Consider the following 15,354-nt stretch of genomic DNA (forward strand, 5'->3'; position numbering starts at 1 on the left):
GGAGGAATAATCTAACACAGCAGGCAAAAAAAGCAGCATTGCTAAAGAAATGTATTTAGGAAAACGCTTAAATTCACATAAGCTAGCAGTATAGATAGAATCCTTGAGACAGGAATATGACTTTAAGCTCCTTTAGTACAGCAAAAAAAAAATGTGAAAAATGTCTAAAAATTTCTACTAAATAAATTTTAAAAAACTTTGCACCTTTTCCATTTGAAAGTTAAGTAATAAAAAAACTGACACTATATTTCATTGTCTGCATAAAAACACCGATTGCAAGTTGTTTTTGATCACCTCATCTCCCATACATAAGGAATAAAAAGTGATGACCATTAAAGGGATTCTACCACTAAAACACTTTTTTTTCTAGTTACCACGTCGGAATAGCCTTTAAAAAGGCTACAAAATAAATAGCTCAATGTCCAGCTCACCCACTTGTCTCTCCAAAATTCATAATCCGGAATGCACGGAAGCCGACGGACTCACTTCGGCAATAGAAACCAATATACTATAAACTCCAGCATACTCCAGTTAAGATATAAAATCACTTCACCTTTATTGCTTCATCTTTAAAAAAGTTCAATGCACATGAAGTACTTTGTCGCGGTAGAATTAACGCATCACAGGTGGAACTAAGGCCATAGTTCCACCTGTGATGCGTTAATTCTACCGCGACAAAGTACTTCATGTGCATTGAACTTTTTTAAAGATGAAGCAATAAAGGTGAAGTGATTTTATATCTTAACTGGAGTATGCTGGAGTTTATAGTATATTGGTTTAAAAAGGCTATTCGTCTCTTACCTGTGGAAGTGCTCTCCGCCGCGCCGTTCGTTCAAAATACCGGTTTGTACCGGTATGCTAATGAGTTCTCTCGCAGCGATGGGGGCGTCCCCATCGCAGGAGCAGCGATGGGGGCATCCCCATTGCAGCTCGAAAACTGACCGCAGCGCCGCCTCTCTGGTCTTCGGTGTCCTACCCTTGCTTCTTCAGCGTACTGTCGGACGCCTGCGCAGTACGCTCTGTTCGACGAAGATTGCCGAACGTACTGCGCATGCGCGAAATTGCGATCCCAGCCATAGTGCGGGCACCGAACTTTCGCGCATGCGCAGTACGTTCGGCAATCTTCGCCGAACAGAGAGCATACTGCGCAGGCGTCCGACAGACGCTGAAGAGGCAAGGGGAGGACACCGAAGACCGGAGAGGCGGCGCTGCGGTGAGTTTTCGAGCTGCAATGGGGACGCCCCCATCGCTGCTCCTGCGATGGGGATGTCCCCATCGCTGCGAGAGAACTCATTAGCATACCGGTACAAACCGGTATTTTGAACGAACGGCGCGGCGGAGAGCACTTCCACAGGTAAGAGACGAATAGCCTTTTTAAAGGCTATTCCGACGTGGTAACTAGAAAAAAAAAGTGTTTTAGTGGTAGAATCCCTTTAAGTTGTACATGCCAGAAAATAGTGCCAATAAAAATTACAGCTTGCACCGCAAAAAAATAGTCCTCACATACTGCTCTCAACAAAAACGTAATTATAAATTTTGGAAACAAAAAAGTCACCTTAAAAAGGACCTTCCATGGTTTGGGGCAGAGGCGGTTTTATATACCGCTGGAAAGCCGACAGTGCGCTGAATTCCGTGCACTGTTGGCTTTCACAATCTGTGCCTCGGGTGAAGAGCTAGCGGTCTGTCAGGAACGTCCTTCTTCACAGCAGTGCCTATAGCGCTGTACAGTGAGAGCAGGGAGGAATACCCCCTCCCTTCCTGATACTACTCGTCTATAGAAGAGTACTGTGAGCAGAGGGTGGAGGCGTTCCTCCCCGCTCACACTGTACAGCGCGATAGGCGCTGCTGTGAAAAGGACGTTCCTGACTGTCTGTCAGGAATGCCCTTCTGACTGTGAAGAGCTATGGTACCGGTAGCTCTTCACCCGGGGCACAGATCGTGAAAGCCGACAGTGCGCTGAATTCGGCGCACTGTCGGCTTTCCAGCGGTATATAAAACCGCCTGTGCCCCAAACCATGAAAGGTCGTCTTTAACACCCAAGGAGTTAAATTTCATGTTCATGCACTTGTCAGGGAAAAAAGCATGAATTGCATTGCACTTAATAATGTGGCAGAATATCTTTACAAATTTGATACATAACAATATATTATGGATTTGTGGTTGCTCCAATTCCCCATTGTCTCGGTGTTGGGTCAGCAATGACGTACAGTAATAATTCTGGCAATGTCTGGCTTGCTGGGCTATTGGCATCTATGAGCGGAGTCTCAGGAGGTGGTACATTTCTGAGAATCTACCCAGAGAATTTATGCTGCTGTATTTGTTGGCATTTTCTTCAAATGTCAGGGATTTCTATAACTGCAGCTTCCATTTTGTGTGTTTTCAGTGGGCACATGCAGGTAGATCCCTGTTGTTCTCCACTTTTTGTTGCCTATGTTGCATACGGTAGTATTTTATGTAGGTGTTGTAGCAATAATACTTTTGTAAACCGTTGAAAGGGTTTTCCTGCCGTGCTTCTTCATCCACTTCTTTCTTACATATTGAATGCAGACATCAATATTACCGATCAGTCCGTAAATGACAAGTGTTATATTAATCACCAAATGACTGGTTTAATGGTCAAGGTAGCCGTACACATAACATAGCTGCCGGCTGAATGAGCTATTCCTTCCAAGTCTTATTCACATGCAGGCTTGGACTGGCACACAAGGGAACAACTGAATCCTCTGGTGGGCCCCTGACCCAGGAGGGCTAGTGTTCCCGTAAACCCTGCAAGAGTGGTGTATGGCATATTGCCCAGCCTATACTCCTGCATAGTAAACTTGGTAGGATATTCAACAGATTACCCAGATTATTATATGTAGATGCATTGGGTGGCTGAGATGTCATCTAGGCAGAGAGGATGGTTGTCCACTATCCTCATGAATGTCCTCACTCGCCTCATCTTCTTACTGCCACCTTGGCTCCCCACCACCAATCCTCATGCTTACACAGCTAAGAGGGCCGAGGGGTAAACAACCGCTCTAAATCTCTGGCAAGAAGGAAGGATTGGACATATTAAACTTACAGTGGTTTTCCTGGTTTGGCTGTGTCTGGTACTGCAGCTTGGCTCCAATCACTTGTACTGTATTGCCCTGTGCCTGGATAGACAATGAAGGGACCCTTTTATATGGGGACCAATCCCAGGTATCAGATCCCCAGGACATGCACACTGAAGTTGAGTTGTACTGCTCCAGCTTGAGTAAACCACTGTGCAGGTGCCAGGAGTACAGGAGCCATGTAAGTATAGAGGTTTTGTTTTTGTTTTTTGCATTTTTAACTGCAGATACCGCTAGTATTACATTACAGCCATTTGGGACATTTAAGTGTCTTCGGATGTTTTTTTTTTTTCTTTAAATGTAGATTGTGAGCCCTAGATAGAGCTCACAATGTACATTTTTCCCTATCAGTATGTCTTTTTGGGATATGGGATGGAAATACATGCAAACACGGGGAGAACATACAAACTCCTTGCAGATGGTTTTCTGCCCTTGGCGGGATTTGAACACCAGGACTCCAGCGCTGCAAGGCTGCAGTGCTAACCACTGAGCCACCGTGTGGCCCCCTCTTCAGATGGTTTAGTGTGCTAAATAGGCTCAACAAGTTGTCCAGCCATATAATATATTGTGAACAATCAAAGTGGACATTGGCTGCGGTGATGTTGAGTCTTAGAAAACTCCTTTACTGGAAAGTAGACGGAAACACAATGTACATAACATTTACCCTTCTATTATGTAGGGTTCTTAAGGGGTATTCCCAACTGGCTTGTTCAGCAACCTGCAGGCTGTGTGCTCTGTTCACTTCCTGGTTTTCTCGGTACATTGGTGGGCAGGGTTTCACTTTCTCTGCTAGCTCTCTTCATAGCAGTATGTTTGCAGTCAGTAATGAGGGATTGGTTGTACATAAATTATCTCAGTGTCCCTGGAAGATGCACAATATGAATCTGATCTAGCAGAGCTGGACTTGATTGCAATAAACTTGTTTTATGTCTGTGTAATGGACTCCCTATCTCAACCCTTATCAGCCAAATTCAATTAACCGACTGATATCTGGAAGAGCAGGAGATAAACATCTCAGAAATCCAAGCTTGTCCCCCACTCAGCTCCCCCCTCTCTATCTGAGAGCAGGCAGCTACTTCACTTGTCTGTGTCAGAGACATAAACAGCTCAGAAATACAAGCTGCTTCAGTGCACTCAGCTACCCCTCCCTCCCTGACAGCAGGGAGCTAAGTCAAGGAGGAGATAAACTCAGCACCAGGCCCCTGGTTATGGAAACTCAGGGTAAACAGTGAAGTGAATAAATTAAGATAGCGGCCAAACAAAGCAGTTTTGATAAAGCAATGTGTTTAGGAAAAGTCTTAAATCCACATAAACTAGCAGTATAGATAGGATGCTTGAGATGGGACAACCCCTTTAAACATTGTTGACTATTGGTTGTTTTTATATATATATTATTCAAAGAGTGTTGACTGCTTTGACATATTTGGCACTTACTGTAGTTGGCTCGGTTGGATAGAGACACAAGTCAAATCTATATAAAATCAAGTCCATCCTATTCGATCAGTCCGTGTTCTTTAAGATGGTCCTCTAAATGACTTTATTAGCTACCATTAATAACTTACCGTATTTTTCGGACTATAAGACGCACTTTTTCCCCCCCAAATTTCGGAGGAAAATGAGGGTGCGTCTTATAGTCTGAATGTGGGTTTGCAGCATGGCCGTGCTACTGCCACCGCTGGTTTTCTTCAGCGGCAGTAGCGCGGCAATCCGCAGGCCCCGGAAGCTAAGACAGTCCCCGGCATCTGCTGTAATAGACCGGCGGATGCCGGGGAGTGTCTTAGCTGCCGGGGCCTGCGGATTGCCGCGCTACTGCCACCGCTGGTTTTCTTCAGCGGCAGGAGTGTGACAATACTGCAGGCCCCGGCAGCTAAGACACTCCCCGGCATCCGCCGGTCTATTACAGCAGATGCCGGGGACTGTCTTAGCTGCCGGGGCCTGCGGATTGCCGCGCTACTGCCGCTGAAGAAAACCAGCGGTGGCAGTAGCACGGCCATGCTGCAAACCCACTGCTCCTCCGCAGGTCCCGACAGTTAGTTAGCCCCCCCCCCCCCCCCCCCCCCCCCCCCCCGGCCTCATACCTTTAGTGATGCAGGCCGGCTCCTGCACGGCGAGGCCGCAGGAGCTGGCCTGTTCCGATGACAGCCGGGAGCCTAATGAAGGCTCCGAGGCTTGTCATAGATATATATTACTATAGCGGCTGGTCTATGACACTCCGCGATAGTAATGTATAGAATCTCCCATAGACGGCAATACACTTGTATTGCCGTCTATGGGACTTGCAATCAAATGATTGCAGGTTCAAGCCCCCTAGGCGGGGGATATTAAAATAGTAAAAAAAAAAAAAAAAAACACTTAAAAAAAATATAATAAAAAATTAAATAAATAAAAGTTCACCTCCTTTCCCTAGAATACATATAAAAGTATAACATTACTGTGAAACATATACATTAGGTATCCCTGTGTCTGAAAATGCCCGGTCTACACCTGGCCCCACAAAAAAAAACGCCCTATACATCCCTGTACAGCTGCAGGGTCACCTGTCAATGTGGCCTTGCAGCTGTTCCAAAACTATAACTCCCATATATTAAATATTTTACCATTTTTTGCCTGAAAATTTTTTTTCCCTATTTTTCTCCTCTAAAACCTGGGTGCGTCTTATAGTCCGAAAAATACGGTAACTGATGTAGATAATGGTTAAAAAATTCTTCCACATTTATTTCCTTCTCACAGCTATGAATATGCCTGCAATCTAGATGGCGTGAAGCCCTTAGTGGTTACAGCAGCTTAACGTTTAGCACTACCTATTGGAAATTCGTTATTTATTTTGTTTATTTATATATCGCCATCTATTCCGTACACCTATACAGATATTGTCAGGGCTTGCAATCTAAATTCCCTCTCAGTATGTCTTTGGCGTGTGGGAGGAAACCAGAGTACCTGGAGGAAACCCATGCTAACACGTGGAAACCATACAAATTCCTTGCAGATGTTGTCCTTGGCAGGATTCAAACCCAGGACTCCAGTGCTACGGTGCTAACCACTAAGCCACTGTGATTCCCTATAAGACAGTGCTTGACGCTAGGTGTACTATAGCGCCGTCATTTCTGTCGTTCAGGTCCGTGGGGGACCCAAGTGATGGAGAGCTGGGCCGGTTACACACGGACACGACTGACCCCATTAACTTCATGTAGGGTTTTTCTTTCAACTGATTTTTGGTTGTCTCTGTGACGGGACACTCCGGTGCTGATGTGAATCCAGCCTGAGTTTCACAAATCCTTGTGACTTGAGATAGAAGTCAAGTTAGAAAAACTCGTATCAATAGGAAAAGCTGCCTGTTTTCCTTTTGGAAGTGCTTTTCTATTTCGGGGTAAATTCCCAAGTCCTGTCACAAAGTTTCTTTAAAGTCAAGCAGTGACTTATAGGGAGCTACCTTCCAATAGGTGGCGCTAGAGGCACTGTGTATCTTTTTTGCATTAGAAATAAGCATTTGTATATCTTTCCCCAGAATTCTTAGTGGAGCATGCACGGTTTTCACCAGCCAGCGGTCTCCACAATAAGTAAAAGTTTTATTGTCATCTGTAACGGATAACTTTTTCATAGTCCTGAATAACCCCCGTTAATTTAGCAGATATAATGAGTGTATATGGCAAAGTCTACTTTTCATGAAACACAATGACTGTTTCCTACTGATGTAAATGGTTCTATCTAAATGGAGATTTTGCACTGCATGTATAATATATTATTAGTCCAATTGTCCCTTGTACTTGATGATGAGATTCAGCGTTAGTCTTATGAATAAGCCGATATTTGGTCTCTCTAGAAGCAATGGCTCCGTTGTAGAGGGAGTGCTAAAAAACGTCGTTTGCATATGAAAAGGAAGGAACGAAACATTGTTCTCAATTCACCTACCTGACTGCCATAGAAAGTTGGACAAAGCAACTGAAAATAACAATTTGTACGAGGTCCCTTAAACTTACCCATACACGTTATTAATGAGTCCTCCTATTTTCATAGGATCTGCTGACAATCTAATGCTAGGTTCACCTGTGTCAACGGGCCAGAACAACGGACAAACAGATCACCGACAATCGGATATCTGTTGTCTATTAACTCATGACCATGGACAAAAGTCATGCATGCAGGACATTGTGACAAGTCTCCAAACTGACTCCAACGCTGATGTGCACGTAACCTAATGTGTATGGGGGATAATGAAATAAAGAATCAGGCATTTTAAATGCCCTGATCCACGGCTAGTACCGGTAATAATAATCGGGATAGCATGGAGCCTTCTGAAAGCTCCCAGGCCTGTCATAGTAATATAACTGGGAGAAGCTTCAATAGTTATATAAGGATTTTACCATAGTCTGTCAGCGGGAAAATCAGTTTGAAACTAATATTATTGGGTGGCTTCTACACGTTCCAAAGATGTCTGTCTTATACTGTATTGCAGGTCCATTTTAATGAAAATCACAATTTTATATTTCTGAAATTGCTGAAGAGAGCTTTACGGTCATTTTCTTCTCCTGCCAGGGCTTTACTCTCTACTCTAGATAATCACTGTGGGGAGAGATAGCCCTAAAGCCCTTTTTCAGCTAATTTACATAAGAGTAAAATCCAGATTTTCATGAAAACGGAGCTGCAACACGAAATAAGAAAGGCAAAAAAATCATTACATACTGTGAAACACATACATGTTAGGTAGGGACTAGGGGCGGCGCCGACAAAGTCACGGGTACTGCAGTATATTATATTTTTTATCATTATGAACCTACCTGTGAAGCTAGTGACTGCTAAGAAGTGATCTCTACAGAGTTGGATGTTAGGCTGTGTGGTCAGAGAGAAGACTGAGGGTCAGTTCACACTGAGTTTTTTTGGCAGCAATTTTTTTTTTTTTTTTTTTTTGAATTCTCAATTTTTATTGGGTTTTTACAACAATTTTACACATTTACATAGTTCACCAAAACAAATTAGAAATGAGTAGTAGGTTTAAACAGTGAGAAAAAAAAAAACAAATTAGGGTGCATGCAGACTACGTAACGCCGGGCGTGTATGAGAGCCGTACACGCCGGCATTACGGCAGACTGCCGAACACTTCCCATTCACTTCAATGGGAGCGCTCGTAAACGCCGCTGTTACGAGCGCTCCCATTGAAGTGAATGGGAAGTGTTCGGCAGTCTGCCGTAATGCCGGCGTGTACGGCTCTCATACACGCCCGGCGTTACGTAGTCTGAATGCACCCTAAGAAGAAAAAATTATAAATCAGTAGGTTGGGTATACTACAAGAGTATATGAAATAGATTGTCTCATGTTAATGATTTATCGTTGAATATAACAACATTAGCATAGTGGGTAGGGATTGATATCCAGAATTTGGGTTTCTGTACCAAAGGGGTGAACAAACTAGGGCAACACCCGAGAACCAGGGTCAGGTAAGATAAATCATGCTTTGGTATTGAGGGGCAGGGGAGGGGGGAGGTCTGAAATTACATGGATTTAATAAGCGTATTATATTGCAGTACCATATCACAGTTTTGTCAAAATGTAATATAAATATTCCATGGGAGGACTAAGCGCAGTATTTCCTCCAAGGGCCCCAAAGTTTTACATATGCATCATGAGATCTGTCTTTCCAACTTATTAACTCCTCAAAACAAGCTATTTGATGCACCTTTTCCATCCACATCCGAACAGTCGGTGGGGATTGTTGAAGCCAATATAACGGGACAATTGATTTGGCTGCTTCCAAAAGGTGTGTTACAAGATTTTGTTTAGAAGGTTTATAGTTTGTTGAGGGTTTCGAGAGTAAGGACTCTGCTGGGCCAATTTCAGGGATTCGCCCCATAATGAGTTTGATTTGTGCCAGTACGTCATGCCAGTATCTTTGAATCGCTTCACATTCCCACCAAATGTGTAGCATTGTGCCTACAGCTTTTTTGCATCTCCAACATGTGTCTGTGGTTGATAAGCCCCTTTGCAAGAACCATGTGGGTGTTCTGTACCAACGGGATAATACTTTAAAATGGTTTTCTTGGAGTCTGGAACAAACAGAAAACCCGTGTGAGTGAGAGAGGATAAATTCTGTTTCGTCACTCGTTAGGGATGTCTTGAGCTCAGACTCCCAAGAGGTAATGTAGGTAGGTTTGGATGTCGTTGCTGTTTGTGTGAGATAATTTTTACATGTTGAGATTTTCCTGTGTGTGGGAGAGAGTGAGATTAGACAGGTTTCAAACCTAGTCAGTTGCCTCTGAATCTTGTTTTTTTGAGCTATATTTGTGATTACTCGCACAAAATTGGCGTAATCCAAAAAATTTATACTGGGTGTCGATAATGTCACCCGTAAGTCTTCTTTGGACAGGGGGCTTCCATCTTTAAACAGGTCTTTAATCTTGACACCGCTCAACCTCTGCCACCAATTAGGAGGGTCTATAAACCTGAAGGAGGTCAAAAACGGAGCTAGATTTGCTGGTAGTAGTGGAGACACATCAGTAATGAGTTTGTTTCTATATAGATACCATGTTTCCGAGGGGCCTTTTAACAGTGGGTCAAAATTTGTGTGTCTGAAGAATGTAGGATTCGGTATCCATAATTGTTTCAGCATGTCAGGGCCATGGTTTGCTTCCTCTAGAAGAGTCAGAGATGGAGATTTTATTGGTACTGTGTATGACATCCATCTGGACAGTTGGATGGCTCTGTAATATAGCAGCAGGTCTGGTACAGCTAAGCCTCCTTCCTTTTTTGGTTTGGTGAGGAAGGAGTGTGCGATTCTGGGTGATTTCTTTCTCCATAGATAGCGAGAGAATAACCTACGTATCGTGGTGAAGAAATCACTCGGAACATGTATGGGTAACATCTGTAGTGTGTATAAAATTCTCGGTACTATGTACATTTGTAATAAATTTCTTCTTCCTAGCCAAGAGATTAGTGGAAGGTCGTACTCCAACAGTAGTTTTTCAACATTTTTCAATAAAGGTAGGTGGTTATGTTTATATATTTCTTTGGGGTTTGCTGGGAGGTGAATACCTAAGTATTTGATGGTTGATGATTTCCATAGAAAGGGGGAGGATTTTTCTAATTCAAGTGCTTCGGCTTTGGGAAGGGATACATTTAATATTTCTGATTTGGACACATTAATTTTGTAGTTTGAAAGATGGCCATATTTTTGTAGGGACTCTAATAATTCTGGGAGACCGGTGGCTGGATTTGATATGCAGAATAATATGTCATCTGCAAAAGCTACAGCTTGTAAGGTAGCTTTCCCCTTTTGAAATCCTTGGATTTTGTTGTTTTGTCTAATTGATTGCAGTAATGTTTCCAGAGTTAACACGAAGAGGGAAGGTGATAATGGGCAACCCTGTCTGGTCCCATTTGAAATTGAGAAATACTCCGACAGAGTACCATTTATCCGTAGTCTAGCGTGGGGCTGTTCATACAATGTTAGAATTGCTTTAACGAAGGGCATTGGAAAGCCAAATGACAGGAGAGAGGCCTCTATAAATTTCCAGGACACCCTGTCAAATGCTTTCTCAGCATCCACACTTAGTAATACCATCAGTATTTTATTTTTCCTTGCAATTGACATGGCATGTAGCAATTTAATTGTATTATCCTTACCCTCTCTGTTTTTTACAAAGCCTGACTGTTCATCGCAAATTATGTCCGGTAAATATGATTTTATTCGCATCGCTAGAAGTTTTGCCCATACTTTTAAGTCTAGGTTTAAAAGTGAGATGGGTCTGTAGCTGCTGCAGTCTTGGGGGTCTTTTCCCTCTTTGGCAAGAAGAACTATATGTGCTTCTTGAGTCTGTCTTTGCATTTTATTACCCTGGAGGAGATAGTTGCAGGTATCAACTAGATGTGGAAGAAGTTGTGTAGTGAATTTTTTGTAATATAGAAGTGGCAGCCCATCTGGACCTGGAGTTTTACCTAAAGGGAAGGAGTTTATTACTTTTAGTAGTTCGTCTGCGGTAACTGGAGCTAAAAGGGAGGTGTGAGCTGAGCTTGAGATTTTTGGGAGATTTATAGAGGATAGGAATTCAGATATGAATTTCTCCTCATCTGGGGCTGACTGATTTGGAGTGGAGGTTTTCAAATTATATAAATTCGAATAAAAGGTATGAAAAGCTGTGGCTATGTCTCTCGTATCTCTTTTTAATGCGCCTGTTGAGCTTTTTACTGCTGCTATGTGTGACTTGGCCCTCTCCTTTTTTATCATAGCTGACATAAGGCGGCCATCTTTGTTGCCGTGTGAGTAAAATTTCAGTTTCGAGTATAGCAGGTTTTTAACAGCTAAATTATTCATTAATTGTTTCAGCTTTTCACGCAGTTTCTGAAGTTCATCTTGTAGGTTTTTAAGGGGTTGTTGCTTGTGTATTCTCTCCACACATGCAATCTGAGCTAGTACAGAGTCAATTTCTTTTCTTTTAGATCTTTTCAACACTGAGGCTTTGGCTATCAGTATTCCTCGTATGTAGCTTTTATGAGATTCCCAAAGTAAAGCTGGGTTTGTTTCTGGAGTGTTATTTATTTCAAAGAATAGTTTGAGTTCGTCTGCAATTTGTTTTGTTATGTCTTGATTGTCTAATAGAGACTCATTGAGTCTCCATGTCCAATGTTGCGCTGGAATGTCTGAGAAGAGGAAGGTTGTCGACACTGGAGCATGATCTGAAATGCTTATACAGCCTATTTTAGATCTAGTTATCTGTTGGATCATAGAGGTAGAGCAAAAAATATAATCAAGTCTCTGGTGAGACTTGTGAGGAGGGGAAAAATAAGTGTAGTCCTTAACAGAAGGGTTTGAGGCCCTCCACGAGTCCAACAGACGTAAATCTTGAAGCGCCACTTGAAGTCGGCTCAGAGCTTTCTGAGATATGGCGGATTTCCCTATAGAGGTGTCTATCAGGGGGTTTAGGGCTACGTTAATGTCTCCTCCAAGGATAATGTCTCCTTCATAGAAGCTGGATAATGTTTGAAGCATGTCTATTAACCATGGGACTTGTTTTGTGTTAGGGGCGTAGGCTGTAGCTAGAGTAATCTTTTTGTTTGCTAGGTGCCCTTTTACAAATAGGTATCGACCTTCTGAATCAGAATGTTGGCCGCTCACTGAGAAGGGACATGAGTGTTTAATGGCTATCGCCACCCCTTTTGTGTTTGACGACATACTGTTGGAGTAGAACCATTGTGTGTAAGTCGATTTCGGAGGTTTTGGAAGTTTGTCTTGTGTGTAGTGGGTTTCCTGAAGCATTATGACGTCTGACAATGGTTTCTTACATAGATTTACCACCCAACTTCTCTTCTGGGGGGAGTGTAGACCCTTCACATTAAATGATGTAACTGTGAGATGTGAACTTACAGTTGTTGATACACTTGGTGGGGACATCTTGATGCTACTGAGAGCGCCCTAATAGGATCTGCAATACAAATAGTTTGAGTGATCGGTGCCACAAGTCGGTTAGCTTTTAAATTTAACAAGCCTTTAAACCCTGGAAAAAATAAGGGGAAAAAGAGAAACAAGAGGGGGGGGGGGGGTTAGGGAGGGAGGGGAATGAAAAGGGAAAAAGATATGGGATTTGTTATCTCAAGTATGTCCCCTAGTGAGACACCACTTCGGTTAAGCCGGGAGTTAAGTAATAAAACTACCAGGAAAGCACTCGGGTTCAATACTGGTTAGTATACACCAAATGTGAACAATATTGGGTAAAGGAGAACAATTCTGATCGGTAGTGTGCCTCCACTACCTCGCCTAAAAGTAACATTGTAAAACTGGGAAACAACAAGAGAAACAAATTGGATCAAGGATATTCAATGTGTTATGGAATAAATAGCATATAATGCCATATAACTCAAAAATTTGAAATCAAACTGTAAGGCAGTTTTGGTACCGAAGGGTTCATCTTGCTAACTCTAGCTAGAGATCATGAGTAGATTACAGGTACAACATACGTATTGCCTGCGGAACAAAAAAGATTATATTAAGATGTCTCCTGTCTTAATTTTGCCAAAGCTTTACGCATTCTTGGGGACTTGCATTTTCCTCCGCCATTCCAAGTGGAAAGCGGGGGTAACTCCGGGACAGGGTTAATGTCCGCCGTTGGTAACCAAGATTGGATCGGGAGTGGATCAATGTCCAGATGACTCCATATGGCCTGTAGGTCTTCAGGGGCATGTATTGCCAGTCGCTTGCCACCTATCATAACCGCCAATCCGAATGGATATAACCATGCGTATTGTATGTTGCGGGTTCTTAAGATTTCCAGTAGTGGTTTCAAGAGCCTGCGCTTGGCTAAGATGGACGGAGCTACATCTTGATATAGGGAAATCTCGAACTCCTCATATGTAATGTGCTCCTTGGATCTAGCTGCGGTTAGTATATCAGATGTGTCCACGTATGATAACAGTCCACATATTACGTCTCTTGGTGGCTCTCCTTGCTTTGGTTTGGCCCTCAAGGCTCTATGGATCCTTTCAATAACAATAGATCGGGCACGCTCCTGTCCTAGTAAATCAGAAAAAACACTGGCGGCCATTTTAGAAAGTTCTTCAGGCAGTACAGACTCTGGGAGACCTTTCATTCTGATGTTCTTACGCCTGGAGCGATTCTCCTGGTCTTCCACTAACATTAAAGATTTGTCTATCAGTGTCTTGTGTCTATAGAACTGTTCAGCCATAATGTCTGCATGTGACCTCCCTGCTGTATATGCCTCCTCCAAGACTTGGACTCTTTGTCCCACAGAGTGTATTTCAGCTTTAATGTCTTCTACTGCTTTATCTAAAGCCTTTTGTAGGAAATTTTTAGACATATGAATAATATGGCAGCGAATTTTGACGCAGAATCCGCCTCAAAATGCGCTGCCAAAACCGGCTCCCACTGACTTCAATGGCAGCCGCTCGCTTCGTTTTTCCACTAGCTAGTTGTGGAATAAAGAAGCGAGATGACCCTTCTTGCCGCGGATTCCACAGCACGAGACTCCCTCCCGATTAGGCCCATTCATTTGGGTCTAATCCGGTGCGGAGTGCACTCCACCAGCATCCCATTGCGGCTAGCCACGCATAATGTTCACATGCGGAATGCCGTGTGAACATACCTCAAGATTTAAGGAAATTTTTTTTTTTTTTGCTATGTGAATAAATGACTTAGAACTTTTTTTTTTATCACCAAAAATTCTTAAATATGTATAATTTAAAAACTTTAATTAAACGGTGAGTCATTTTCCGGTGATCCATCCTAGATAGAGTGGGCTGTGCAATTCTCAAAAATAAAGTTTAAGCAGTATTTAATGAAAAGTTACTGGATTTTGGCAGGTCTGCTGTCCTCTCTCTAATTTGGGGAGTGCGGGTTGTACCATTTGATTTTACGGCTCAGACTGCAGAAAACTACCTGAAAACTTTTCAGGACTTGCACTTTTGTCTTTGTACTTTAGACATTGCTTTGACAATGTGATGGGACTTGTGTACTCTTGATATGAGTTATTAAGAGCTGCGTCTTTCCCTGGTTCCTTATTTAATATTTTTCCATTATGCTGGCCAGAACTGGTTGTATGCGACATAAAGAGGACCGTCAAGTGGATGTTGTGTGTTTTTTATTCTCTTGATTATAGTTGTTTCTTTTTTCTCATTTCTAGGATGAATTCCATTCACGTCTCCGCTTTATTCGAAGAGGACTGGTTGCCATGGCAAATGCTGGTCCTCATGACAATGGCAGCCAATTCTTCTTTACGCTTGGCCGTGCTGATGAGCTTAATAACAAGCACACCATCTTTGGAAAGGTAATAGTAATAGTATTTGGTAGCTAGTGTCATGAACTCACTGAGACGAGTGCAGCGGTCTCTTCGTTGCTCACCAAGCACAGCGCTATATATTGTTCAGCAGCTGCACTTGGTATTGTGGCTCAGCCCCATTCACTTGAATGGGACTGAGGTGCAAACAGAACATGTTATGAATGAAATTGACATTGCTGGTCTTTGCAGCGGAAGTGATGCTTACTGGAGCATTGCTGTCACTCCAGTTAGTTGATCTTTGGGGGTCTCACCCCCGGATATTGAAGACGTACCCTAACCCACCAGTATCAGTAAAACCCCTTTAAGGAAAGACATGAAATAAAATATTATAAAATAAACCATACTCTATCCGCACCTGAGACCCATGTCATAAAAAAAATCCTGCTTCAGAAGACTCTCTAAGCAGTGGCTTAGCTATTAGATGGTGAATATGTTGCAGTCTTAGGGTGGGCTCACATTACCATTGGAAGCCCATTACAATG

The 15,354-nt window shown here is 42.8% G+C and overlaps 1 protein-coding gene across 1 annotated transcript in view; it reads left to right on the plus strand.

Moving 5' to 3' along the window:
• The window catches only part of CWC27 (CWC27 spliceosome associated cyclophilin), a 160,331-nt gene that overhangs the window by 8,070 nt on the left and 136,907 nt on the right, over positions 1 to 15,354 (plus strand). The window contains exon 4 of the mRNA XM_075269884.1: positions 14,717 to 14,860. Within this exon, the coding sequence (XP_075125985.1) occupies positions 14,717 to 14,860 (144 nt within the window). The remainder of the gene's footprint in view (positions 1 to 14,716; positions 14,861 to 15,354) is intronic.

Source organism: Leptodactylus fuscus, chromosome 1, assembly GCF_031893055.1.
Source record: "Leptodactylus fuscus isolate aLepFus1 chromosome 1, aLepFus1.hap2, whole genome shotgun sequence".
NCBI classification, from domain to species: Eukaryota; Metazoa; Chordata; class Amphibia; order Anura; family Leptodactylidae; genus Leptodactylus; species Leptodactylus fuscus.